The 26,320-nt window shown below is 56.0% G+C and overlaps 9 protein-coding genes across 9 annotated transcripts; 1 reads left to right on the top strand and 8 right to left on the bottom strand.

Moving 5' to 3' along the window:
* Nucleotides 1-948: 948 nt before the first annotated feature.
* Nucleotides 949-1,443, bottom strand: LINJ_03_0090 (putative cytochrome c oxidase assembly protein; the record flags this gene model as incomplete). The annotated part of the gene is made up of 1 exon (XM_003392133.1): nucleotides 949-1,443. The coding sequence occupies one exon, from the start codon at nucleotides 1,441-1,443 to the stop codon at nucleotides 949-951; it is 495 nt and encodes a 164-aa protein (XP_003392181.1).
* A 1,459-nt stretch (nucleotides 1,444-2,902) lies between these two features.
* LINJ_03_0080 (putative DNA primase large subunit) lies at nucleotides 2,903-4,606 on the bottom strand (the record flags this gene model as incomplete). Its single annotated transcript, XM_003392132.1, has 1 exon — nucleotides 2,903-4,606. One exon carries the CDS (start codon nucleotides 4,604-4,606, stop codon nucleotides 2,903-2,905), a length of 1,704 nt encoding a protein of 567 aa, XP_003392180.1.
* A 1,254-nt stretch (nucleotides 4,607-5,860) lies between these two features.
* GAT (glycerol-3-phosphate acyl transferase) lies at nucleotides 5,861-7,747 on the bottom strand (the record flags this gene model as incomplete). Its single annotated transcript, XM_003392131.1, has 1 exon — nucleotides 5,861-7,747. The coding sequence occupies one exon, from the start codon at nucleotides 7,745-7,747 to the stop codon at nucleotides 5,861-5,863; it is 1,887 nt and encodes a 628-aa protein (XP_003392179.1).
* A 729-nt stretch (nucleotides 7,748-8,476) lies between these two features.
* Nucleotides 8,477-10,978, bottom strand: LINJ_03_0060 (conserved hypothetical protein; the record flags this gene model as incomplete). Its single annotated transcript, XM_003392130.1, has 1 exon — nucleotides 8,477-10,978. The coding sequence occupies one exon, from the start codon at nucleotides 10,976-10,978 to the stop codon at nucleotides 8,477-8,479; it is 2,502 nt and encodes an 833-aa protein (XP_003392178.1).
* An 850-nt stretch (nucleotides 10,979-11,828) lies between these two features.
* On the bottom strand, nucleotides 11,829-13,001 carry LINJ_03_0050 (conserved hypothetical protein; the record flags this gene model as incomplete). The annotated part of the gene is made up of 1 exon (XM_003392129.1): nucleotides 11,829-13,001. The coding sequence occupies one exon, from the start codon at nucleotides 12,999-13,001 to the stop codon at nucleotides 11,829-11,831; it is 1,173 nt and encodes a 390-aa protein (XP_003392177.1).
* A 2,980-nt stretch (nucleotides 13,002-15,981) lies between these two features.
* LINJ_03_0040 (2-aminoethylphosphonate:pyruvateaminotransferas e-like protein) lies at nucleotides 15,982-17,127 on the bottom strand (the record flags this gene model as incomplete). Its single annotated transcript, XM_003392128.1, has 1 exon — nucleotides 15,982-17,127. One exon carries the CDS (start codon nucleotides 17,125-17,127, stop codon nucleotides 15,982-15,984), a length of 1,146 nt encoding a protein of 381 aa, XP_003392176.1.
* A 938-nt stretch (nucleotides 17,128-18,065) lies between these two features.
* Nucleotides 18,066-19,289, bottom strand: LINJ_03_0030 (D-3-phosphoglycerate dehydrogenase-like protein; the record flags this gene model as incomplete). Its single annotated transcript, XM_003392127.1, has 1 exon — nucleotides 18,066-19,289. The coding sequence occupies one exon, from the start codon at nucleotides 19,287-19,289 to the stop codon at nucleotides 18,066-18,068; it is 1,224 nt and encodes a 407-aa protein (XP_003392175.1).
* Nucleotides 19,290-20,018: 729 nt separating this feature from the next.
* Nucleotides 20,019-20,825, bottom strand: LINJ_03_0020 (conserved hypothetical protein; the record flags this gene model as incomplete). The annotated part of the gene is made up of 1 exon (XM_003392126.1): nucleotides 20,019-20,825. The coding sequence occupies one exon, from the start codon at nucleotides 20,823-20,825 to the stop codon at nucleotides 20,019-20,021; it is 807 nt and encodes a 268-aa protein (XP_003392174.1).
* A 1,281-nt stretch (nucleotides 20,826-22,106) lies between these two features.
* On the top strand, nucleotides 22,107-25,136 carry LINJ_03_0010 (hypothetical protein; the record flags this gene model as incomplete). Its single annotated transcript, XM_003392125.1, has 1 exon — nucleotides 22,107-25,136. One exon carries the CDS (start codon nucleotides 22,107-22,109, stop codon nucleotides 25,134-25,136), a length of 3,030 nt encoding a protein of 1,009 aa, XP_003392173.1.
* Between the last annotated feature and the right edge of the window lie 1,184 nt (nucleotides 25,137-26,320).

The raw sequence follows: 26,320 nt of genomic DNA, 5'->3' as shown, positions 1-26,320 counted from the left end.
AACACACAAAGACGCACGCGAGACTCCCAGACGACGAGAGCAACCAACGGCGACGAAAAAGAGAAGAGCACCGGTGTTGTTCGTTAGGGAAGGAGCATGAGGCTTTCGATGCTGCACTACGCAGGCAAAGGACACATAGACACACACCGACACACATGCATGCGACTCCAGAGAAAGGGGGTGGGGTGGGGGACCTGCAAGAGCGCTTCTCTGCAGCGGAGACGTGTGCACATGCCGTAAGCGTTGCGTGGGTGTGTGCCCAGAAGAGTAGAGTAAGGATGCCAATGACGGTGAAGATGAGCAGATAAGGAGTCGCAGGGGGTGAGAGGAAGGTCATCCGTGAGGGGGGGGGACCGTCTCCCCGCCACTCCCGCTTTTGCTTGTTTTTTTTTTCATTTTGTGACTGCAACCATGGCAAGAGAGGCGGAGACGACAACCGCCATAACAGAAAAGGCTCAGAGGAAACGAAGGTCACACATGCACACGGCCACAGCGATAACAAGAGAGCACCGCATCCGAGTGCACAGACGGGGCCGGTGGGCGAACAAACTCGAACACACATACACATACACACTAAAGAAGAGGGTGGGAGAGGAAGCGGCGATACGCACAAAAGCGCCACCAACAAGACAAGGGGCAAACAGTGTATAACGGCTGTCAGGGAGTTAGAGCAACAGCCGTCACGAAACTAGACACTCGAGGGCACAGTGACGTGCTGACGTGTCTGGCTCCCCCTTTCCTGTTCGGCCCCTTCGCCTCCCCCCACCCTTCCCTCCCTAGAACGCGCACAGCATTGACCTCGCACATCCGCCTCCCCTATCACCAGCATCAAGGCGACCGACTACCATCGCAGCAGCAGCCGACGGGGAAGGAGAGCGTGGGGAGGAAACGATGATGGCGACGAAGGTTGCACGTGTGATCATCCGTTGCCACCGTTGCGCGCGCTGTTTACCGCGCGTTGGAACGGAAGATGTAGTCCTTCGTCTTTTCGAGGTTGAAGAAGGTGTAGTTGACGATCACTTCATCGAGCCAGTTCACCATCGGATCATTCAGAAAGTCGCGATCGATGTAAAAGAATACGGGCATCTCAACTAACTCATGCGGCTTGAAACGCTGCTCTTCGAAGCAGAAGCACTGGATCTTGTTGAGGTAGTTCGTCACCTCCGGTGGCGCGATCGTGTAGGATGAGACGCCGAGCAGCGTGCGATTACTGCGGTTGTACGCGGAGTAGAAAGCCAGCGCCGGCTCGCCAACGAGCACCTCCACCTCCCTCTGCAGAGGGACGAAGGCGATGGGCATCGTGTTGCCCACGTCACTGAGGAAGCGGACCTTCAGCAGCTTCTTGGGAACCGGGTAGCTCTTGTTCTGCTCATCGCGCTTGCGGGCCGCGTCAGGGGTATAGAACTTCGGATCCGCGCCACGGCCGGTGGGGGCGCAATACATGCGATACAGAGGCACGAAGAGAAAGGTGCACCCCAACGATATGATACCGAGGCTGAGGAAGGCGGAGAAGAACTGGCCGCGCTCGTCGTAATTCTTCGCACCGTCATACCCACTCTCAATGCGGTAGCGACGCCTACCGCCACTCCTCGCTTGCTGCTCGGAAGCGCTAGTGTTCCCAGAATCCTGGCGAGGAGACGGCTGAACTCCACCACTGCCCCCGGCCGCAGCGCCTGCGGCGCAGTACCGTAGCCAGCATGCACGAAGCATTGATTATCCCTTATTATTATTACTATTATGAGCTTCCGATCGTTGACGGCGGTGAAAGGGAGCACACAAGCACGTGCAGAGGCGTTGGAGGAAGGGGAAGCCGAGAGGGAGAGATGAGACGAAGGGAGGGGATGACCAAAGAGCCCCAAGCCACCCCTCACGTATACTGGAAGGGGGTGGGTGCATGTAGGACTGTCACTTCAACAGTCACCCCCATTTTCGCTTGCGTATTCAAGGTTTCGGGTTGCCGTTCGTATGGCAGCGGAGCTGGGGAAGCGTTGCCTGACGAAACTTCCGTTCATCCTCCTCGGCGATAGAGAAAGGAGGGTGCATGGGGCAGCCGGCATTGTGTGTACGAGCTTCCCTTTCTAGGACCTCGACCGCCACACTCGTTTGCCTTCAGCGTCTTTTCCGCTTTTCGCGAACAGAATAGAATTTCGTATGCGTGTGGATGCTGCGTGCGCTTCATGTCTGCGCCCGTGTACCTGTGTGTGTGTGTGTGCGTGTGTGTACCCGTTGCCGCGCCGGGAAGATGGCACACGGGTGCGAACCGTCACACACAGAGACACAGGACAATACATCAGCATCACTCGCGGAGAGAGGGGAGGGGCGAAGAAGGCGGGGAAAGGTAACACTTATTCACCAGCCTTGCGTTTTTTGGCCCCATTCACACCCCACCGTCCAGCCTTTGTACCGCACGGCACGTGAAGCAAACCGAAACAAAGAAGCGCACCACGCGGACAGCCACGCTCATGGAGCCGTGGCGTAAAGCGGAGGATACGCGCCACGACAGACGAGAAAGCGCCGCACGCGAGATGATGAGGCGGAAATAACGGGTGGGAGGGCGAGGGCGAAGGGACAAAACATGGGAACAGTCAACTATGCACGAGCCCGCAAACACCAGCCGCCACTGCCGCAGCCCAGTGGCCTTCTCCTCGCCCTTTCCTTTCCCCCACCTCCCTCTCCAGTCGGCGTAGATGGGCATTACCAGAATACAGGGCGGATGCGGCCATCAAGGCACCAAGTTCTCGCGCCGCTCTTTCTCTCTGCCTCGCTAATGCACTCTATGATGACGACGCAACAAGAGTCGACGTCTATGTGTGTCTCTCTCTGTGTACCTGCCCGCTTCCTTTTCACTTGCGCACACTCGTGTCTTGTCTTCCGTTACACGTTCGCCTCCACCTTCTTCGCTCTACGGAGACGTACGGAGGCGCAGGACGTCTTCGTTGAGCACCACAGACGTTCGCTTGCCGGGGACTGCAGAGGGCCGCGCTGACTCTGTGCTGTCGCTCGGCGTCTCGAACTCGAGGCTAACGCTGTAGTATTCGTATGGAGACCGAAAGAGGGTGTCGCGGCGGGCGCCGGGGTGGGTGGCCATGAAGTACTTATAGCATGCGCGCGTGTAATGCTGTGCCTTGCTGTCGGAGACGATGTCCTCGATGTCGCCTGGGGTGGGTCGCACGCTGGGATAGTTGCACCCCTTCGGGTTTTGGGTTTCCTTCCCAAGCATCGTCCGCAGTGCTCCCTCGTCGCGGAAACGAAATGGGCAGCCGTGGCAGTCATGCTGGTCCACCACCGGCGGCAGGCCAAGGATCGTCGCGCAGGAGGCGGAGCTGTAGCTCATCTTCTTGCCCTCCATGCCGTAGTTGTGTCGCACGTTGTACCCGTACGCCGTCTTCGCGAAGGCCTCGACAGAACCGCCGCCCTTGACCTTCATTAGCGTGGCGAACAGCTCCAGTGAGTCCTCAAGAGAAAGACCGATGGATTTGAGGAACAGTCCGTACATGAAGCGACCGTGGTGCTTCAGGTGCCCCTCGCGGCGCAGATGCCAGTCGATGGCGCGCATGCAAGGCGGAAAGTGCGCCTGCGCCAATCGCTGCACATCTCCGGCCTTCACACTGCCAGCGACGCCCTCCTGCAAGGTGTCCACCGGGTCGGAGATGAACTGCTGCAGGAAGGCGTCGAGCATCGCCATCACGGTGGACTTTGTGGTCTCTTCCTCGAGCGCCTGCTGCTTGACACGAGCAAGGTAGGCATTGTGCAGGCCGCGATTCAGGCGGGCACAGAAAACCGTCAGGAAGACCTCTTGCACCTGGTCACGGAAGAGAATGGTCTGACCAGCACGGCACAGCACGTACCGCTTCTTGATCAGGCGGGTGGCGAGGGAGAGAGGGACGGCGTAGTAGTTCTCCGCCCGCCCCTCCGACTCGCGCGCGCTTTCCGCCTTCACGCGGCGGTACTCGAGGTATTCCTGCAGCATCGGGTCAGCCAGCTGCTTATCCGTCAGCGGCGCGCATGGAAGTCCGTTGCGCTTCATCAAATCGACCAGAAACGTGACGGGTCTCTTCGCCATCTCCATCTTGATGCGTGCCGTCAGCAGCACCCGCTCCGTCCGTACCAACCAGTCCCGCCAGCGCTCACTCATGCAGAAGGCGAAGCGGCAAAGCAGGTGCGATGTGACATCCTCCTCCGGCGCGAACACGATGCCAGCGGCTTGGCTGGAACCAGCGGCGCTTCCAGTAGAGCCACGTGAGGAGGATCGCCTATCCGAGCAGCCACCGGCGGCCGTCTCGTCATAACCTAGCAAAACCATTTTCCCTCGCGACGCATCTGTCGCCACGCTCGAGCGCCGTTCTTCCGGCAGACGCGCGATGATCGCGTCGAGCACCGAATCAAAGCTCTTTGCCTGAGGCGAGTTGATCTGCTGGTCGACCCACGCGAGAAACTCCATGCGCTTGGCGACCATTGCCTCCAGCTCGAAAAGGGTACTGTTTCCATGTGGCCTCTGCTCGTACATGGTCATCCAGTCCGCGGATGTCGTGGCCCCGAGCGGCTTTTCTATTCCTGCCCCGGCGCTATACTGCTGCGACGGCGTAGAGGCGGTGATGGCTTGCATGGCTCACGGTTTACTGGTGTGGAGTGGTGTAGTGGTGCGTGCGTGGGAGGGGGGGCTCAAAAAGGAGAACGCAGGGTCAGAGAGCGAGAGGGCGCAAAGGGATACAAGACGGGCTGTATATGCTTGAGGGAGGTAGGTTGGTCGGACGCGTGTTACGGTGTGAGCACTGCGTTCTATCTGAAACGGAGCGGCGTGCAGAGCCGCGCACAGTTGAAGTTGTAGGACTGTGCGCGTGTGCGTGCCTGTGTAGCCGTACCTCCTCTGTGCTTCCAGGATGAGAAGAGCGAAGTGAATGTCGACACAGACGCACACGTGAGGAACCATGTTCAAGAACGGAGGCGGGAAGGGGGAGGGGGTGGGTGGGCCAGAGCGCCGCAGTCTCAGCTTGCGGGAAAATCAACAAGGCTGAAGCGGCACACAGGGGGAGACGGGAGGGTCTGTGGGGCCGCCACTGGAGGAGATCCGAAAGCCTCTCGATCTCTTCGCTCACCCCCACTGCGTCCATCTCCACAGCGGCGTTCACATACACCGAGAGAGAAAGAGAGGAAGGTGCGCACAGCTGCATAGCGGAGCAGCCGCTTGTAGCCCTCGAGGAGACGGGAGAAGCGTTTCCACCACCTATCTGACTCACCCTCACGAAGATACTTTCTCGCGTTGAAGGAGCGAAGGCTAGACGAGGCAGCGCACGCATATAGAGGGTGAGAACAGATTCGTCCGCAGGGAAAACAGTCGTGTCCATTGCGTTAAAGGGAGGAGGGAATGAGAGATGACATGCGGGCAGCCACCTCCCGCCCTCCACGAGCACGTCACGTAAAAAGCAACTCGACGTGCGTCAAAGACCCACGAGGGAAGAGAGAACGAGAGAGATGAAGCAAAGGGCGTCTGGAGAAGACGGCGTTGTCTGATGCGTGTGTGTGTGTGCATGCAAGCGTGAAAATACGTAAAAAAGTCCCTAAAGCAAATTGGTATCAACGACTGCGTATAGAGCACCGTAGGTTGAAGGCAGTGGCTGTGTACACCGCACAGCGGGGAAGCAGGGCAAGCCGCCCTCAACAGTGTTGCCCTGTAACGATCCCAGCAGCGTTCTCCTGCTTTTCGCATTGTACCTGCAGCCGCAGCTCGCACTTCCTGCAGCCACCCGGTGCTGCCAATACGCAGAGGGGCCGTCCTTACTCCTTCTCCAAGCCGTTCAACACGCATTTACGGCAGCCACGCCACAGGAATGCTCGCCTCGGCGTGTCCCACACACACGTCTCAAGAGTTCGTGGCCTGCCGGCGTCGGACATTGTAGCGAAGAGAGAATAGCGATGGCTCGCGGTTCAGGTCGTCGTTGCCGTCGCCGGAGTCGCCATACACCTTAATCTCCTCCTCCAGCTGTGGGTCGTACTTGTGGACGATGAGCCGTGCTTGCCTGGCGAGGTCCTCGCGGCGCTCGTAAAGCTTCTTGAACTGCATGTGCTGCGAGACCAGCGACATGAGCAGCGGGAGCGCGGCTCGCAGCTCCATGATGGCCTCTTGAAGAATGAGCAACGAGACGTACATGGCCATGGGAAGCGAGAAGAGGATCACCAGCGCCGTGCGGCTGTCCGAGTAGAGGAAGACGATGAACGTCACCAACAGGAACACCCCCGGCACCACCGCAAAGGCAAAGAGCACCTTGAAGGACCCAGTGACGTCCGCCCCCACGATCTTGACGGAGCTCTCCGAAAGCGCGCGTTTTGTTTGCTTGAGGGCCAGGTACTTGATAATGCCACCGATGGGCAGGCCTACAACGAAGAAGGGGACGAGGATGACCGCCATCAAGTACAAGGCGAACACGCGACGCAGCAGCAGCCCAATCTGCAGCGCCTCGTTGTCGGCGTTAAGGAGCTGCTTCAGCGTTGCTGCCTGGCTGTCGCGGATCATCAGCGCCTTGCAGAAGTCCGAGTAGTTCTCTACCTTCTCACGAAACTCCGCGAATTCGGCGCTCTCGCGTTGCTCCTCGATGACGTTGCCTAGCCGACGGATGAGTCGCAGGTAGTCGTGCCCGGACAGCATGCAGTTCGGCGGCTGATAAAGCTGCCGAAAGGAGTGCAGGAAGCTCAGCGTTTTGTAGTCCGGCACGTTGATTGTCACAGCCCGCAGGGCTGCGTTCAGCTGCTCGAGAAACAGCCCTGTCGCCTTGCGCTTGTCTGTGTCGAAAAGCTTTACAAGGTCGTCCGGGGGCGAGAAGGCCTCGCCAAACTCAATGTATGCTCGGCTGCGGAACTTGTGCCCGTAGAGGTACGTTAAGCCCACAGGCACGATCTTCACGCTGATGTGCCGCTCCGCCGCGCCCAGGCTGAAAAGAGCCACGCCGGCTTTCAGCGGCAGGAGTGATGTGTGGTCGTGCGAGCCGCCCTCGGGGAAGATACCGATACAGTGATTCTTCTGCAGCGTGTCGTACACCTGGGCGTACATTTCAGAGTGGTCGATGCGCACCGAGTACTTGAAGCTGGTGGGTGTGTGTACCTCGTGCTCCACCGGGATCGGCACCGTCACCTCCACTTCCTCGTCGGAGGTGATGCGGCTCACCTGCGCACGGCACTTGGAGTTTCCGGGGACTCCCCAGCTGAGAACATCACCCTTGGAGAGTCGCGAGAAGTGTGTTCCGGCGCCGACAATGAGCTTCCCCTCGGCCCTCACCAGCTTTCCGTCGCCATCCACTAGCGGCACATCCTGCGGCCGCACAACCGGGACGGAGTTAAACATGCGACCTAAGGTCCCAATAACAGGTCTGTGGAAGGACTTCTCGGCCATGAGGAAGCGAACAGGCCGGCCGCAGTGCGAGTGCATCATGAGCGCGTCGATGAACTGGTTTTGATGGTTGCCGTAGAAGACGACGGCACCGGTGCGAGGGATGTTTTCGCGTCCCACCACCGTCACTTCACGGAAGTACACGCTGCGCAGCACCCACATGAGGAACTCGCCCATGAGACGCACGAGCGTGTGGTGGAACCTGCTCACTTCCTCCACGAGGTTCACCTTCCGCAGACGATCACGGTGGTCAGGCCACTCCTCGATCGGCACGTTCTGGTGGCACTCCTCGCAGAACACGAACTTGCTTCGGCGAGTGGACGTCCCGATGCGATCCTTTGGCTTGAGTGCGGACATGGACGCCATCGGCGATGCCTCAGCGGCAGCTGTGGGTGTGCTGCAAGATGCGGCGGACGGGGCCTCCTCTGCAGCGGAAGACACGCTTGCGTCCGCGGGCAATAACGTGGCAGGGTTTCTCTCGGTCGCGTTGGCGGGCTCCTCTGGTATAGATACGGATGCTCCGGCGGCGGCCGGCGCTGTCACCGCCGACGGAGTGGCCTCACCCTCGGCCATGTGCCCCACAGGATCCTCCTCGAGGGAGAACTTGACGGAGCGTCCAGCTGGGGTTGCCATGGGTAACGTGTGGGAGGAGGGGGATGGCGTGTGGCCGCACTATCTGGTTGCCCAGCTTGCTTCCTGGAAGGAGAAGACGTAAGCTGTTGTTGTCCTCCGTTTCGTTTCTGACGGATACATATGAGAGGAAGCGCGTGTGCGTTGGGGCGGGTGGCGCTGCATGTGCGAAGCGCGCGAGAAAAGAGAGAGAGGGAAGGGAGGACCTGAGCATCCAGCAAGACAGAGAGAGAGTCGTGAGTGAGCAGTTCGCACGGAAGTGGTTGCCGTCTGGAGGCGGTGGAGGTCGCTCCTCTGCGTGGAAGCAAATGAGGTGAGCTCTTTGCTGCTGCAGTAAAGAAACGAAGCAAGAGACCACACATGCATACAGCGAGCTACTCAGGAAGCGGCACACACACACGCGCACATAAATACAGGTGGTAAAGCTTTCCGCATTCCATCTGGCTCTCAACTAACAGCAGACAACTAGTAGATGCGCTTCCTCTCCCCCTTTTCCAGGATGCGCATCGCGTCGTGGTACACGTCACGAAAAGCTTCACTGTTGATCTCTGTGGCGGTGCTCGGCTTCTCTTCCGCCTTGAAGATGTGCATGATCTTCTCGGCCGCGAGCAGCGCAACGGGCGGGTAAGAGTCTGTGAGGACCGTCCTCCACGTGCGCACCTCTACTCCCCGGCGGTCGGTGCTCTGATGGCACAGGAGGAGAACCAGCACATGCCGCGCGCGGCACACCGCGGCGGCTTGACTCTGATCGAGGCTACGATACATGCCCCACAGCACGCGAAGCCCAACGAGCTGAACAGCAGCAGAGCTGATGCACATCGCTCGCTCGCGAATGATCATGGCCGATATGTCGCTGACGTCGTTGGCGGTGTTCAAGTAGAAAGATGACCGCGTCGGCACGCATAGATACTCGATAAGGTGATGGTAGAGAGCCATGGCAGTCCGGGTATCCATGGCATCACCGCGGTCGAAGAGAACCACCTCCAGGACGGTGCGGAACGTGACGGCGTCGCACTGCGAAGACGTACGGCACAGCAGATTCAGGGAAAAGAGAAGGGAGGCGCACATGTGGCCCACTCGTGCGCGGTTTCCGATGTGGCCACGGCCGTCTTTGTAGAAGACCAGGTTGCGCACCAGCTTATCCGTCAGGGCGCGGTGAGCGTCGTCTGGCAAGTACCGCGCGCTCCAGCGGAGGCTGACAAAGGCGAGCCGCCAGGCGGCAGTGCACATCTTGGTGTCACTCGCCTCTCGTTGCCCTTCCAGCAGCAGCGGCAAGGTCCCAGCTACCTCACCCAGAAGCACCTGAAGGGCTTCCAAAAACGCCGTCTCATCCCTGCGCCGCAGAACCTCAACACCCTTGAAACGCGCCTGCGTGTAGCTCTCCAGCTCGGCATCCTCAGCGAGCAGCCCGAGCATGTTCTCCACCAGCGGCAGCACAACGTTCCAGCTCTTCTTGGTGCCATCGAAGTCAGACTTAACGAGGCCGTCGGCGATGCGTCGCGGAAGCTCCCGCTGCACCGTTTCGGACATGTAGTACAGCAGCGGGAAAACATACCAGAAAAAGTCCACTGACATCAAATCCCTGAAGGCGCCTGCGCGGGCCTCGGGGGACAGCTGTCCAGACATGCGCACACCGCTGCGGGCACCGTTCGCCCCTTGCCGGCGGGCCGCGCACGCCACCAGAAGCTGGAAGAGAGCCTTGCGCGCGCCTGGAGTGGTGCAGTGTCGGTAGATGGTAAGAATGTCAGACATCGCGGAACTGCCCAGCTTGGCAAAGGCGACCTCGTCGACGACGAGGTTGTCAGCGGCGGCCACGTCTACATCTTTGTTCGATAAGAGACTCCGCGCGAACGCTTGCGCCAGGGCGGTGAAGGCCTCGGGGTGCAGCTCCCACAGCCCCGGCAGCTGCAGCACTTGAAAGAGCACCCGACAATCAGCTAGGTGCCGATAGCACGGCGGCACCACCGCCAGCAGGCACTTGGCTGCTGCCGTCCACGTCGTCTCGTCGCAAATCTTCAGCACCGCCTGCCGCTCCGTCACGGTAAGCACCATCCACACCACCTCTTGCTCGAGCGCCTCCGTGCACCCGGGGTAGACGCCAGAGGGGTCGATGAGCTGCACATGCACACCAAGGTTGAAGATGAAGTCGTAGACGTGGTTGCGCACGCACAGGTAGTCGCTCTCCATCATCTCGAGCAGCATGGGCAGATAGCAGATGGTCACAGACCGGAAGTGCAGCTGCGGCTCAGAGAGAACCAGCTTAGACACATAGCCGTCACAGAGCTGCTTCATAAAGAAGAGGGTAGCCTGCATCACGTTTGGGTTCGTCTTGTAGTTGGCTGAAAAGGTCGACATGATATTGGCTTGCCGTTCCACGGTAGATTCGAGGCACAGCAGCGGGAACTGATCTACGTACGGGGGGCACCACACGCGTTGGTACATGACCTCGCTGTAGCACTTCACTCCCTCGTTCTTCTTCACGGAGACGCCCATCCACTTCATGTAAGGCACAGTGGAGATGGAAACGCTGCCACCGCCGCCACCCCCCGGCGACGGAGCAGAGAAGTCGGCCAGCAGCGCGAACTCCGAGGCATAGCCTTGTCGTGAAGACCGCACAATCGAGCTGGACAGACCCTCCAACGGCGCCTCCCGCAGCAGTGCGCCCACCAGTTTCAGCAGATCCTGGCTGACGTCGCCGGAGGAGTGAGCCTTACAGAAACCCTTAATGCTCTCGAGGCATTGGCGAGACGGTGGGAAGCTCTGGACGTAGTTTACCAGCAACATCATGATGCGCGGCCGCCGTCCCGGGTCTTGTGCGAGGTCTAGGCAGCACTGATAGACGCGGTTTCGCCCCTTCGCATCACTGAGGAAGCGCGCAAGCTGAGCGGTGGTCTCGCTGTCCAGACGACCTTGCGAGCACCGCGCCGCCTCAGTGATGATGACCTTGCTAAGCTCCTGCTCTTCCATTCGCCCACATAACCACTACGACCTGCGAGGAGAAACAGAAAAACAAAGACGAAGAACTCCGTGTCGCCTGCGTGCGTAAGGATGAGTCGAACGCACTGCGCAAAGAGAGAGAGCGGGGAGGGGGTGGGGAGGCAAGTGCCTTCGGATGTGCCGTCTTGCCTGGTGGCGTAGAAGACGTGAAGCCAACGAGACGTGAGCAGACAAACACGATAGGAGGGAGGGAAAGCACGTGGTGGTTGTGATTAGGCGGAAGAGGGGAAGTGAGGGGGGAGGGATCACCTCGACCAAGAATCACGTCAACACGTTGTTGAAGAGGGGAAGGAGAGCGGATGGGAGAGCGTGAAAGTGCGTGCGAGGTTGGGAGAGAATAAGGGCCTGCTTGTGTCTCTCTTCAGGAAAGCCGAAGAGATGAGAAGCGAAATAGGCTAATGTGACGTATGGAAGAGGAGACGATGAGGCGAAGCGTCGCTGCACGATGAGCATCGCTTTGAGCTTGCCCTGCTTCTCTCCTCTGCCCTTCGTTTCGTCGCGTCTCAAGCGCAACAAGAGCGCGACGCGTCTTTCTTTGTTTTTCTTCGTCTCACTGGTTACTCGGCTTAGAGGAGCGGGACTACACAGCTGGGAAGGCACGCCATCAGCGCGGGCCGAAGTGTTTGGCCGCTACTGCTGCTGGTGTCAGCCAAATCAGCAGAGCAAAGCGGCAATAAGGCGTATGTCACGTAGAACGAGGGCCAACGCGCAGGGAGAGAGAGAGACAGCGCACCCCTTCATACCCTCATTCCAGCACACACATACACACAGACACGCAACTCGCCACCGCGAATATCACTACCGCCCTCGCACCCCCTCGCTACTCGAAAACGAGATCAGCAACAAAGTGGAAGCGTTTCGGAGCGTACGACTTCACACATCGAAGATCAGTAATGCGGACGAACGCGGCGACCTCCTCCCCCAGCTCATCTTGGACGTCCCTCAGCGCCTCCTGCGCAGCGCTGAGCTTGTCGGCAAGCAAGTGGTAGTGCACGACGCCGCTACTCCGCCCTGCCTCGTTGCGCTTGAGGAACGACAGAGCACGCGGGAGAAACGACTTGCACGTAGGAATGTAGCCCATCAAAACACGGTCGCACTTGCCCAGCAACTCCTCTCCCACCTCGCGGTTGTCACCGCACACGGGGCGAATGAGGTGGTCCACCTTGTTCAGCACGGCATTTAGCTTCAAAAAGTCGATGCTATCCGGGTTCTTCTCAAGAGCGTGAATAGCTGCAACGTTGCCATGCATCGCTAATGGAAGGGTGAAGTAGCCGATGCCGCAAAACATGTCTACCACGACCTCATCAGCAGCAGTGACGGTCCCAAAGTGCATTCGCTCCGTCGTGTTGCCGCTGCTAAACATCACCCGCGACACGTCGAAGCTGTAAATGACACCGTTCTCCACGTGTGCCGTGAAGGTTGGTGAGGCCGTCCACCGATTCAGTGTGCTCTCCATAGCATCAATTGTCATACACGACGTTTGGCCTCGCTTCCGCGCATCTCCCCAGCGGCGTTGCACGGTGCGTCGCAGCGACGTCGCACATTTCGTCAAGGCGGTGTCTGCCTGGAACAGGATCTGCAGAGATGGGCGGCGGAGCTCGCCAACGATGCCGTCCACGTCCAGCAGTACCACATGCACCAAAACCGGTGCAAAGGACTCGGCAAAAAAGCGTGCCAGCGGGCGGAGCTCCTCTACCGAGGTGCCATCATTCAGGCGAATCACCACGACGTGACCGTGCACCTCGAACTTGCGTGGAAAGAGACGCCGGGCGGCGTCGACCGACATTTCCGGAAAGGCCGCGCATACGTTGGTGGTGAAGATATCAATCTTATGCGGTGCGACGCCCTTGACAGGCTTGCGCTCTGCAGGGTCCTTTCTCCGCTTCAGCTTCTTGGCACCTCCCTTCGGGGCGGAGAAGTGCTTGAGCACGTAGTACAGCACTAGAGTCGCCACAGACACACTGAGCAGCAAACGAAGCGTTGCTGGCAGCATCGGAGTTTCCAATCAAGCGCTGCCCGATAACACTTGCGGTGGGAACTTGGTGGAGTAAAAGGCGCGACCAGCAGCGTGGAAAAATGAGCAGGAGACATAGGAGAGAGTGAGAAACTGCGAAGCCAACGATGGGGTTTTGTGTTGTGCGGCGCGCGCCAGAAACACCAAAGAAACCACTTCACATAGAAGACAGTGCACACAAAGCAAGAGTGTAAAGGGAAAGCACGCATGAGCAGCAGCCTATCACATGATTCACCGCGGCAATAACAGCCGTTGCGTCTCTTCCTCTCCCTCCTCTCTTTCCTTTACAGCCAAAGAGAACGGGAGCAGTTTCTTCTTTTTTGTTTCGAGAAAAAGTCTTTTCTGCACAAGCCAGGCACATGAAAGGACAGAGGAGTGCGACAGCCAGAGAGGACTGAGGCGGTCGCTCTCCACATTCGACGCATGATCAAAGGCGTGAAGAGGGGGTGGGGAGGGGACAGAAAAGTGCGTATGATGCGCAAATAGCACTTCCACGTACTGTAGAAGTAAGAAATCGAAGAATTTCCTTTAGTCTTCTCTGCTTCGATGCTGATCTGCTCGAATCAAGCTGAGGGTGTGCGCGGCGACACAAACAAATGACAAGGACAACGCAGCACAACAGGCAAAAAAAAACAAAAATCCACACGCGATAAGAGAAATGTATGTGCGTGGAGACACTGAGGAAAAAAGGGAGAAAAGGGAAAGGGGGGGGGAGACGGGGTGGTCATAGAGACGCAACTCGGTGGAAGACAGCAGCAGTGGAGAGATACAGAGAGGCCCAAGAGGGAGAAGGTGATGAGGAACGGGAAGAACGGCACCGCCAACAAAAGGATGATCGCAGAGAGACTTCTCGTGCGTTGGGCGAACAAACGCACGCATGTGTGGCACCATCACGCATCTCCACACAGTAAGCGAAACAAGGCAACACACAGAGAGAATAGCCAAGCGCTTTAGTGCGCCGCCGCGACATGGGTGGACACGAAAGAACGAGAATCAGCCGAGCGACTTTGGCTAGAGGGGTTCCTCGACTGTGGAACTCGGTGCAACACTCCTCACTGCACTCCATCGCCAGCTAGTCTAAGGCCCTACCACTGTACTTTGTCTCTTTGAAGAGTGTGTGCACGGAGAGTACCACCCATCAGGCTACCGCCGGAGTCGAGAATCTCATACCTTCAGTCTCCGCACAGGTGGAGAACTCGCGGCTCCCCGTCACACATCAATATCAGCATCCCCACCTCCACTCCACGTTCCATTGTCGGGTAGTGCCGATCCAAGACCATCTGCTGCTTTTCTCTACTGCTGTGCAGGCAAATTGAAAGCATCGGTGCCTCCCCACTGTCCACGGAAAGCTTGAGAGTATGCAGAGGCGAATACCGAGGCGTCGCGATAAGGCAGACGCGCGTGAGAGCCATAACGGGTTCGTCAGCAGCCACCTTGCCACCGAACTCGCTCAGCAAGATGATCATAGTACTTCATGAACGCCTCACCAGAGCGTGAGAAAGCAGGCTCGAGCCCCACAAGCACACAGTACATCATCACACCGGTTCGTCCTTTGCTCGCTTCGCGGTGAATTACCATCGCCCCGCTTGGGTGCTTGGGAGCGGGGGTCGTCCTAGCAACCTTCACGAAGGACGGCATTCACTTCAGCGGCGCAGTGGTATGGTCGAAGAAAACAAAACAGCGAACTCTTCCGAGTAACTTGTCAGAAGTCTACTCGTACGCTGACTCGTTGCACATCTTGTAGGCTACTGATGCCTTGCCATACTTGTAGTCGATGTAGCGCACAACGTCATTGCACTTGCTTCGGCACAACGCCTCCACTCCTCTAGCAGGGTAGCACATTCAACGAACGTCTGGGAGGATATCCGTCAAGTCTAGATCCGCAGACCACTTTTATACTTCCTTGTCCACTGCCCGCAGCTTCTTCTGGTTCACGAGATACCGCGCTGTTTGTATCACTCCCGCTGCTACAAGGACCTCAGAACACCATGAAGAGCACAGAGTGGGGGGGGGGGCAAAAAAGTTCGCGATTGCCCCTCGGAAACGAAAAACACGAATGTCACTAGAGCCCAACCAAAAATAAAGAAACGGGGGTTGCACTCGTGATGCATGGATGGCCATACGCGCCATCATTTATCACGAGGCCCTGCAGCGGCGGGGACAATGCACAGTCTGGGCGAATCATTCGCTTTATTCTATCTCTGCCTATGAGATGATCATGCACACACCGCTCAAAAACAGTGAGAACACTCGCCTCGGGGCTTTCGTGCCTAGATATGCGTATGTGTGTATGTGTCTGTTTTTTCCTGACAGGTGCGACTGTAACAAAAGGTAAAGGAGCTGGCTTTTGCCCCCCTTTTCGGCGCCGCTGCTGCTTTTCGCACTTTCGCAGTTCCCTCCTGGTGAGCGAGAAAACACCTTCCATAAGAAGGCGTAAAAATGAATCTGATGCGGACAAGGTAAAGGCGACTTTCCTCGTACGCATGTGCCTGAATCGTCCGCACCTGCATCGCGTACCCCTCCCCTTCCTTTTCCGCTGCTTCTCAACCAGCTGGTCCGCAGCGGCTGGAATAGAGAGGGGGAGGGATAAAGCAAAAATGAGAGTCGAACAAAAAGAGGAGAACTATGGAGTGGAATCCGCCTCTACCACTGTTCTCAATATGCGGCACGTTACGAAATTGCTCACGAATAGAGCAGCCCTCCCTGCACCCTGTAATACATGCGGCTCTTAGATAGTGTATACGAGCAGCGGTGTCAGTGCGGAAGGAATATACAACAGTAACAAGGTGAAAAAAGAAAAGACGCTGTGGGAGGAAAAACTATTAAACATCCCCAAAACTCAGGAGGAGCAAAACGAGAAGAGGGGAAACTGTGATGCCATGGTGGCCTCCGGCTACAATACCTATTTGTGAACAGTAAAACGGCGTTGTTGTGCAGCCACACATACAAACGCATGCACCTAAATGCTGCTCTTTGTCTGAAGGTGGTCAATGCCCATGGTTTGGAGCGCTTCCTTGGCGCACTTCATGAGGCGATCGCAATTGGCAAGTGAAGTGTGTCCAATTATGCCGAAGCGGAACGTCTCGGCATGCGACGCCTTGCCAGGGTAGATGATGAGACCGCGCTCGTTGAGGTAAGTGTAAAACTTCTTGAAGCTCCAGCGTGGATCCGTTGGCATGTTCACGCACACCACAATGTCGGCGCAGCTCGGCTTGCTTTCGTCCAAGAAAAGCGAGAAGCCCATCGCTTTCACGGCTTCGCGGACAAGCTGTGCCTTCGCCTGGTACGCCTTTTGCCTCCCTGATAAGCCGCCGTCGCGCTTGTACTCCACAAGCGCCTGCTGCAGCGCCATCACAACGTGGACCGGCGGTGTGACGGCGAACTGACCACTCTTGTCGAACGACATCAGCTGCATGCTAAGGTCAAGTGTCGCACTCCGCGCGCACCCCTTCGCGGCCTCGATGAGCAAGCGGCGGGCCAGGATGATGGAGATTCCAGGTACGCTGTGCAAGCATTTGTTCGGCGCGGCAACGAGCACGTCGCAAGCCTTTTCGTAGTTGCACGGGATACCGCCAAAGGCACTGATGCCGTCAATGATAATCTTGGCCTTGGGCAACTCGCGGCGAACCACCTCTGCTATTCGCTCGGCTGGATAGAGCATTCCGGTGCTAGTCTCGTGGTGGACGAGGCCCACAGTTGTGATGTCAGGGTTGGCGCGGATGATAGATTCCAGAGCACTCATCTTTAGCTCCTCGCCTTCACCCATCTTCAGCATCACCATCGGGAACTGCAGCCTCTTCACCACATACGCCTGCTTCTCTGAGTACTTGCCAGAGTTGATGAGGAAGAACTTCCCGCCCGTGGGCGGGAAAATAGTGGAGATGGCTGCCTCGATGCCCATTGATCCCGAACCCTGCTGCAGGATGCACGCCCACTTCTGGGGGTCTAATCCAGAAATGGAAACAAGCTCCTCGCGGATGAACTTCACTGCTTGTACGAAGCGAATATCCCGGCTGGCGTAGTCAGTTAGCATGGCCTCTTTCACCGTATCCGAGGTCATCAATGGACCCGGGGTGAAGAGAATCGGCTTCTGAGTGGGCAGCATTACTCACAGTGATTCTTAAAAAAAAGGGGGGGGGGAAAGAGGAGGAAAGAGAGCAGGTGTTTGTGTGTTTTCCTTATCTTTTGCTGCTCCTGACAAATCAACAACGAACGAAGCTGGCTGACACCAGGCGGGAAATTCCACATGGAGAAGGTTGGAAGAGATCATTTTCATCGACGGGAGATAATCGAGCGCCCTTGGCAGCGTGCATGCTTAGCATACTAAAAAGACGCGGAGGCGATGCATAAAGAAAACCTACTTTCCGGCCACAGCGGGTGGCACTTCACCCGGGTCACATCAACATGGCGTGCACATATCCTCACCGGAATCAATAGCTCACCGCAGTTATTTTTTCAATTCTTGACAGTTGCGTTTTCACAAACACTTGCCAAAGCACTTCACAAAGCGGATCATAGCGAGTAGAATGATGATATTCGAGAATGAAAAGACAGCTGGTTCTTCTACAGTTAAGCGGCGAGAGTACCATGAGGCACACTGCTTGACCGCCTTTTAAAGAGCACGTCTATCAGAATAGAACGGGCAATGCAAAAGTAATGAGCACCGTATGATTCCCTAACAGACACGAAAATGAGATGATACGTTCCTTTTTCCTCAAAAAGAACATCTGCGAGAGCGCTGCAACAGAAAGAGAGACGCTCAGATGAAACGAACCACCAATGAGGGGAAACATCGCTCAATCAAGCGGCAGCAGCAAATGATTCGTGCAATTACAATGCGCATGCAAGGCGGCAACTAAGAGGGGCGCGGATAGCCCACCATGATTGTCACTTACGCGAAACGAACGCGGACATATCATTGACATTCTGTGTACGTGAAGCCATACATTTAGATAAGAAATAGTATATACGGGAGGAAGTAGTGAAATGTGCCTATTTCTGTCACCCTGCACACACCATCATTCTCAGAGTGGAGAAAGTACTCTAACGAATGATCAGCGTGCGAATGCTGTACTTGAGCGCCGAAATACGCTTCCGAAGCTCCGTCGCAACGTCCTTGTCAACGTCCATGATGAGGTAGCCGATCGCTTTGCTAGTTGACAGAAACTGCATACCGATGTTGCAGCCCAAATCCACCGCAATCTTGTTTATTTCGTTCAATGCACCAGGCACATTCGCATGAACGTTGGTGAGCCGGAAGTTCGACTTGTCCACCGGTGGCGGAACAAGGTGCGGGAAATTGACGGCGCCGGCAGTAACGCCGCTGGTCACAAACTGAGCAAGCGCCATACCCACCTCCACGCCAATGGCCTCCTGCGCCTCGCATGTCGACCCACCCACGTGTGGGGTCAAAATCACATTGGGAATACCTTGAAGCGGTGTTTTGTGCAGCTCCTTGTTCGACCCAGGCTCCTCCGGGTAAACGTCGATAGCAGCACCGGCGAGGTGTCCTTCGCGCAACGCCTTTGCTAAAGCCTCAAGGTCGACAACCGTTCCTCGACTAGCGTTGATTAGGTAGGAGCCTTTCTTCATCAGCTGGATCTGCTCTTCGCCAATCATGCCTTTGGTAACATCCGTCTCCGGTACATGAAGCGTCACGAAATCTGAGAAAGTGAGCAAGTCGTTTATATGGGTGAACTTCGTGGCGTTGCCGATCGCGAGAGTCGGCACCACATCGTAAAAAATTACGTTCATACCGAGAGCTTCCGCAAGTACACCAACCTGGGAACCGATGTGACCGTACCCAACAATACCGACAGTTTTACCCCGCACCTCGTAGCAGCCTACATGTGTCTTGTTCCACACACCGCGATGCACCTCCTCGCTGCGCTGCATGATCTTCCGCGACAACGAGATGATTTCCCCGATCACAAGCTCTGCAACACTGCGGGTGTTTGCGAACGGGGAGTTAAACACCGCCACGCCTCGCTTGTTTGCGTAGTTTAAATCAACTTGATTTGTTCCGATGCAGAAGCAGCCGATCGCAAGAAGCTTGGGAGCTGCGTCGAGTATTGCCTGAATCACCTGCGTCTTGCTGCGAATGCCGAGAAAATGAACATCCTTTATCTTCTCCAACAGCGCTTCAGGCGGCAGAGCGTTCGGTATATATTCCACAATGCACCCCTTCGCCTCCAGCAGCTCCTTGGCTGCTGGGTTGACACCTTCCAGCAGGAGAGCATGGTAGGGTGGGTCTATGAGGCCCGGCATCGTCTTAATTTTTGCGATTTCTGGGGAAAGCAATGAGGCAAGTGAAAGCTGATGTAAAAAATAAATCAGCAGGAAAGTACTACTTGTTGCCAAGATAGGATGTGCAATCGACAAAATTACGAGTGAAACATGAAATGGGTGCTGACACCTTGTAGACCCACAACTCAAAGATTGACTGAGCGAGAGGTCGCAAAGAGGCAGGAGAGTGGATATCGGTAAGATTGCAAAAAAGAAAGTCTCCTCGCTCACGACAGTCAACGAGGGCTGTGTCTGCAGCACATACGGCGATCCCACCGAATGCGACGTCCACCGAAAAACTGCATTGGCGTTCTCAGCGGCAAGAGTGGCTTCAGACTTCAGGGCAAATCAATTAACATAATCAGGAGATGCTGACTCTCAGAGCAGTCGGAATATTCCCTTTCTTTGAAGAAAAATGAAGAAAGCTAGAAGTTAGGACGTCGATTACATCCCGTGCACGGTAGAAAAAAAAGTTGAAGACTTCCAGAGAAAAAAAAATACCCAAACAGAGAGCTACGAGCGAGAGCTCACACAAACAAAAGAACCTGCAAGAACGTATCACAGCATGCTCATACAATAAAAAAACGAGGAACGCAACACAGAAACAAAAAATGAGGCTCCCGTTAACAAGGTCATGATTCAGATTTCCTAGAAAGCATCTGCTCAGAGTACAAACTATACCAGAAACGTGCAACTGCGAAAAATTTGCGCCTACGCGTCCTCTTGGCTGTCAGGTGACAAAGGTGATGACAGCTCCTCTGCAGTCTCCGCCAGCTGGACAGGCGAAAACCTTGGTGTTCTTTCCCCTCGCCGCTCTGCTTCGATGATACTCTGAATTCGGAACGCCGCTTCTTCCCGCACGGCCGCTATGTTGTGCGGCACGTGGAACACGCGCCGAACCGACACCCATTCCAAGCCGACTCGTAATCCACGGTCAGGAGAGACGAGAACCGTTTCGGACGCGAGGCTGACATCCACAATGTCACCTGTCACAACCATGGAAGTACCAGGAAGCACGTAGCAGCATCCTTTGCCCTGTATTTGCTTTGCAACATCTTTCGTAAGGACTTCCACGGCTGGTTCGATCATCGGCACCGCACCTAAATCAAGCAATGAAAAATCAAAGTATTTTGACGTGACGCATCCCTTTCCAGTCGTCATGAACTCAAGTTCGCAGTCGATGGGCGCACTTGAGCCAACAATCACCTCCGAAATTTCATCATCAGAGCGACTCCGCTTTCGCCACTCTTCAGCTGGTAACATAGGAACAGCGTTCTCGCGCGACGCGGAAGGAGAGCTATCATAGCTGCTGCTGTAGGCAACCTCGCCGTTAAATTCGTGCTTCACTGGAAGCGAGTCTGCCTCTATACTGGAATCGCACGGTTCGCACTTCATGTCGGTGACACCGTTGATCCGCCTCGGAAATCGGGCTGCTTGGCTCCTGCCTCGTTCCGATACAAATCGTAAAAACTCCAGAAGTGGTACTAGGTGCTTCTTGTCGGCTGCACCGGTGGTCATCTCCGAATGCAGGCAGCGTTTTTTTTTTTTGCGCTTAAGCGGTTGAAACGGGTCGAAAGGTCGCCGGAAAAAAAAAGGGCAGAAGAATACACAAGCAGATGCTAAAAAACCGGAGCTAAGTGCTTTTCATATGTAGCAATGCCTGGGCAGCACATCTCCACAAGCTGGTCTGTGAAAGTTGATGAGCTATCTGTGTGTGAACTGCATGGGTAGTAGTGGAACGGCCTTTTGTTTTGCAGACCTTCGCTTTTTATTCTGGTGCAGAACAGATTATAGGCATTCTGGAGTACTCTTTTCAGCAACGGAAACCGCAAGCGCATCACCTGAAACAAAGTACAGTAAGTTGCAAAACCTCGCGGTTCAAGGCACTAGGCAGAACCATAGACAGATAAAACCCTTCTTTTGCGGTGCTTAACAAGCATCCGCGGATGTCACAGTCTGCTCTCTGTGCGAAAAGAAAATGTTTGAAACCAATAGCACGCATGCTCTCCCATTCCTTCATCCCCCCTTCAGATGCGACAGGTGCTTCACCGCAGCTTCCGTGCTTGTGTGAGGACGTCCGCAGCATAGTTGCCGCCTGCAAGAACGTCCCCCCTCCTCGTCCTGGCAGGGATGGGACCATTGCCGCAAAGCCAGAGGGCAATATGAGCTGCTTCACCACGCTCCTTTCAAAAACGCCGTTTTCCTTGTGGCTGTTTCACAGAGATGTCACCTGGGAGTTCCTACAGGTCCGATGACCTCTTCGATGATGCCACTGCCTCGACCTCGCACACAGGACTGCGACAAATTCAAAGAACCGCCTACGTTTCACGGACACACTGCAAAGATGTGTCAGTTTTCCTCTCGCCCCCGCGCACGGTATACCACCCCACTACACAGAACACTTCCCTCAACGCATTCCGGCAAAGTGGCTCGGGGCCAGTCACAAGGCCACCCCTCCTCATTATGGACTCCCGCCCCCACCTTCGCTCGCACTTTCGTCTCTTTCCAGTGACGGCCGCCAATACCATCGACTGAGTTCCAAGCGCCTCTTGACCGGGGAAGATTGCAAGCACAACCAGACACGCACAATACAAGTATGTTTTTTCAACCATTGTAATGCAATGTTTTTGCTTTGTTTTGGCCAATGCTTGCCTCTGATACTGTCCTTGAAGCAGTTCAGTCGTCTACACAGCGAAAAAAAAACAAAAACTACCACAGTGTTTGTGGCCCTCTTGCCTCTTTCTGCTCACTTTCTCACCCTTTCTCCTCTCAATCATTCCTTTTGTCGCGTTCCTCCCCATGATTAACGGTATACTCGTGGCAGCGCCACAATGTAGTGTGGCCTTGGGCTCCAAGTTTCTCATTTACCACTTCCTCTCACCATTACTACTCTCCATGGAGGACCCTTCATCATCGCTGAGCACTATCACGCGCAGCGGCATCAATCTTGACGACAGATACACTTGCTGCGTGTGCACGAATCCAATGATCCCTGCGGTGCGAAACAATCACTGCAACCACTACATCTGCCTCCGTTGCTCTTTCATGTGCGACTCGAGGTGCCCGCTTTGTCGCGCAGATGCTGAATGGGCCACAGACAGTGACCTCAGCTGCACAATTGGAAATGAATTGCGCGACGCTCTCGTCGCTGAGTCACTCAACCGGTTACGTTCTATTCAAGGGAGCACAAGCGGGGCGACAGCCCGTGACATCATTGTGGGTCATCTTGATGCCACTCGCTTCACCGTTGATTTGAGGAGCGTTGCCAACGATCTACAGTGCATTCAGCGCTATGAGGCGACCGTAGGCTGCACCAAAGACGAGGAAGATACCGATGAAAATTATGTCTTCTATTGCCGCTCGCAACTTCAGCTGAACGCACTCCAGAGCACGAGGCACACACGCATTCTTTTTTGCACTGCACCCACTTTGTCGGATCCGACAAGGATAAGTGGCTTCCAAAGACTACGCGTGCTACACCTCCAGGGCTGCCGTCAGCTTACGTCTCTACCGCCTCTTAGCTACGCTCGTGACCTGCGCGTTTTAGTGGTCCATCGGTGCGGGATTCGCAGCGTCGGTGCCTTGGGCGACTGCCCGGAGGTTGAAACGGTGGTGTTTCGCGAGTGCGGCGAGCTCGCTGATGTGGCTGGTTTGACGCACCTGGCGAATGCCACTTCTCTTTCGTTGATAGATTGCAGCAAGGTGCTCGACGTCAAGCCGCTGTCTTCGGCCATCAAGCTGCAGCACGTGTCCTTGAAAGGCACAAGCATCAATAGTATTGCCGGATTGAGCGGCTCCGCTGCCACTTTGCACATTGTCAGCGCCGAGGGGTGCACGCAGCTCACCAGCATCGACCCGCTTTCAGCAGCGACGAAGCTGACGGAGGTACGTTTGGCTGGGACTGGCGTCGTCGACCTTTCACCTCTCCAAGCCAGCATGCCCACGATTACTGTTCTCGACGTGGAGAGATGCACTGAGCTACACAGCATCCTGTGTCTTTCTACAGCAGCATCGTTGCGCGAGCTGTACTGCGGAGGCACAAAGGTGAAGGATGTCAACCCTCTGAAGCCAATCGCACCAATTCTCAAAGTGGTCCATTTGGAGCGGTGCTCTGGCATTGAAAACATCGACGCGCTTTCTCAAGCTAGCAGCCTGAAGGAAATCGACCTAAGTCACACAAAAGTGCACAACATTGATGCACTGCGGCCCAGCGCTGACACCCTTGAAGTTCTTCTTGTAGGTCACTGCGTGGCGCTGAGGGACCTGTCACCCATTGCAACCGCTTCACACTTGCGCTGCGTCGACGTGCAGTCGACTGGCGTGCAGAATCTCGAATTCCTGCGGGCGAGCGCGTGTACCCTCGAAGTGGTGTGCGCCGACAACTGCCCGATCTCCGATATTTCCCCTCTCCGTGGAGCAGCAAAGCTGCGGGAGGTGCGACTGGCCAGCACCGCCGTTGACTCCCTTGACGACCTTCGTGCGAGCGTGCCATCCTTGAAGTGCCTTTTCCTGGGCGGCTGCTCCCGCATTGGTGACATTTCACTGCTCATGCACGCTACACAGCTTCGGGAAGTGTATCTCACAAACACTGGCATCGGCAATATTGAGGCCCTGCAGCCGTCAGCGGCGACTCTCGAGGTTGTTGCTATCGGCGGCTGTGGCCGCATCTCGGACATTACGCCGCTGCTCGTGGCCACAAAGCTGAGGCTTGTATACCTCTGGGGCACCAACATCAGCAACATACATGCTATTCGTTTCAGCGTATCCTCTCTGGAGGTGCTGGACATTGGAGGATGCGGCCGGGTGTCGGAGGTTTCTTCTTTGCTGAACGCCACGAAGCTGCGGGAGGTGCGTCTCCACAACACGGCGCTACAGAGCATTGAGGCACTGCGGCCAAGCGCCGGTTGCCTCCAGTGGGTTGAGCTGGTTGGCTGTACTCACGTTTCTGATATATCCCCTCTCTCCAATGCCACAAAGTTGAGGGAGGTGTATCTTACGAACACGGCTGTAAGCAGCATCGATGCACTGCGGTGCAGTGCCCCATCCCTCGAGGTGATTGCCCTGGGCAACTGCGCGGAAGTGTCTGATCTCTCAGCTCTCGCCGCCGCAACCAAGCTCAGAGAGGCGTACCTATGGGGTACAAAGATAAACAGCATCGAGGCGCTGAAATCTAGCATGGCATCGCTGACGGTACTTGAGGTGACGGGGTGCACGAAAATCTCGGATGTGTCCATCCTATCCGGTGCCGTGAGGCTTCGCCGCGTCGACCTGGCGAACACATCGATTACCTCCATTGATGCGCTGGTGCCAGTCGCATCCTCTCTCGAATTCATCAATGTCAGCGGCTGCATTATGATAAAAGACTTCGCGCCCCTTGGTGCCGCCACAAGTATCAAGACAATGTGGATGCGAAAGCTTCGTCTCGACTCCCTAAATGTGCTTCGCCCTGTCACCAGAACCCTGGAGAAGGTGGACGTCAGCGGGTGCCTGAACCTGCGCGACATTTCGGCTCTCGAGTCCGCCACGAAGCTGAGAGAGGTGTCTCTCCAAAACACATGTATTGACAGCCTGGATGCTTTGAAGTCCAGTGCGTCGGCGTTGACAGTCGTGAACGCCAGCAGCTGCGTCAATCTGACTAGTATCGAGGCCCTCGTATCGGCGACACAGCTCAAAGAGGTGAGGCTCAGCAACACGCGTATCAGCAGCCTTCAACCGCTCCGTGCGAGCGCGGCATGCGTGCAGATCGTCGACGTCAGCGGATGCGTGAACCTGAAAAGCACAACTGCTCTCGCTAATGCACCAAGCATGCGGCAGTTCACTCATGACTAAGCCCCGAATCCAGCCACGATCGTTTGCTTTCTTTCCATGACCACGCAGTGCGCTTCCACTCGGCTATGCCCGTGCGTGTGTCTGATTATCCGTGGCTCTCGCCGTATTTGCATTTCTTCGCTATTTTTTGTGGCCCTCAGCTGGACTGCTGCGTCTGACACGCTCGTGTCCTCTATATTTCGCCTCTGCCGCACCATACATCCTGGTATTCACAGAAGATCCGCTGTTTACTTCCTTACTGCTGCACCGCCTTTCCCTGTACTGCGTGCTCTGTGTCTGCCTCAACATCGGACACAGCAGTGCCGTCGAAAATAATTCACTGCTGGCATCCACCATTATACACTTGTGATGTAACAGCGAGAGCGATTGCTTCAGTTTATCCCATCTTTCAGGCCTCCCTTATTGTTCCGTGCATTTGTTTACCTCTGCATCTTTTCAAGAGTCTTTTCCTCATTCTATTCGTTCCTTTATCTCATTGTCAGGTGCTGTGACGCTCTACGTCGGCTTACTGCATCGTCCCAAAAAGAGCAAGCCCTCTCTCTGTTTATGCTCCGCATGTCCCGTCATCGGTTTCTATCCCCTTTCCAGATGCCTCTTCCTAACGGCTTCCTTTCTGCCGCTACTCACTCACGCTTTCCGTGGTTCAGTAGCAAATCACATGAGTTAGGGAAGTGGTGTGCAAGCTCACCGACTCTACCCAGCTGCATCCGACAAGCGACGCGGGTGATCCTCGTTGCGGTACGAGAACCTGTTTGTGTCCTCGCCATACTTCTCCAATCTAGTATTTTATCAGCACTCCGTGTGCCTCATGCAGATTTCCACTCCCACTCCCTTCACGTACTTGTCCTCTTCACCTCCCCATCTTAGGCTTACTTCCATCCCCCTTCCCTGCGTAGTGTGCCTCAACCGCTCTGCACAATGCCACTGAATACTCTCGGTCCAGCCAGCGACGCCATCCGTTCATTTCAGAAGACCCCAGAGCACAATCACCCCTGTTCTGCAGCCACTTTTTCTCGCCACGTAGCTCGTTGCCCCAGCGACCACAATCTTCGTCGCGGCCTAACCGGATCGACAATGCTCTTCCTGCGTCGGAGAGACATCCATCGGGTCCAAGATAGGAAAAAGTACGAGGGTTAGGGTTAGGGTTAGGGTTAGGGTTAGGGTTAGGGTTAGGGTTAGGGTTA

Source organism: Leishmania infantum, chromosome 3 (genome assembly GCF_000002875.2).
Source record: "Leishmania infantum JPCM5 genome chromosome 3".
Taxonomy (NCBI): Eukaryota; Euglenozoa; class Kinetoplastea; order Trypanosomatida; family Trypanosomatidae; genus Leishmania; species Leishmania infantum.
This window is presented reverse-complemented; position numbering and strand designations above follow the sequence as displayed.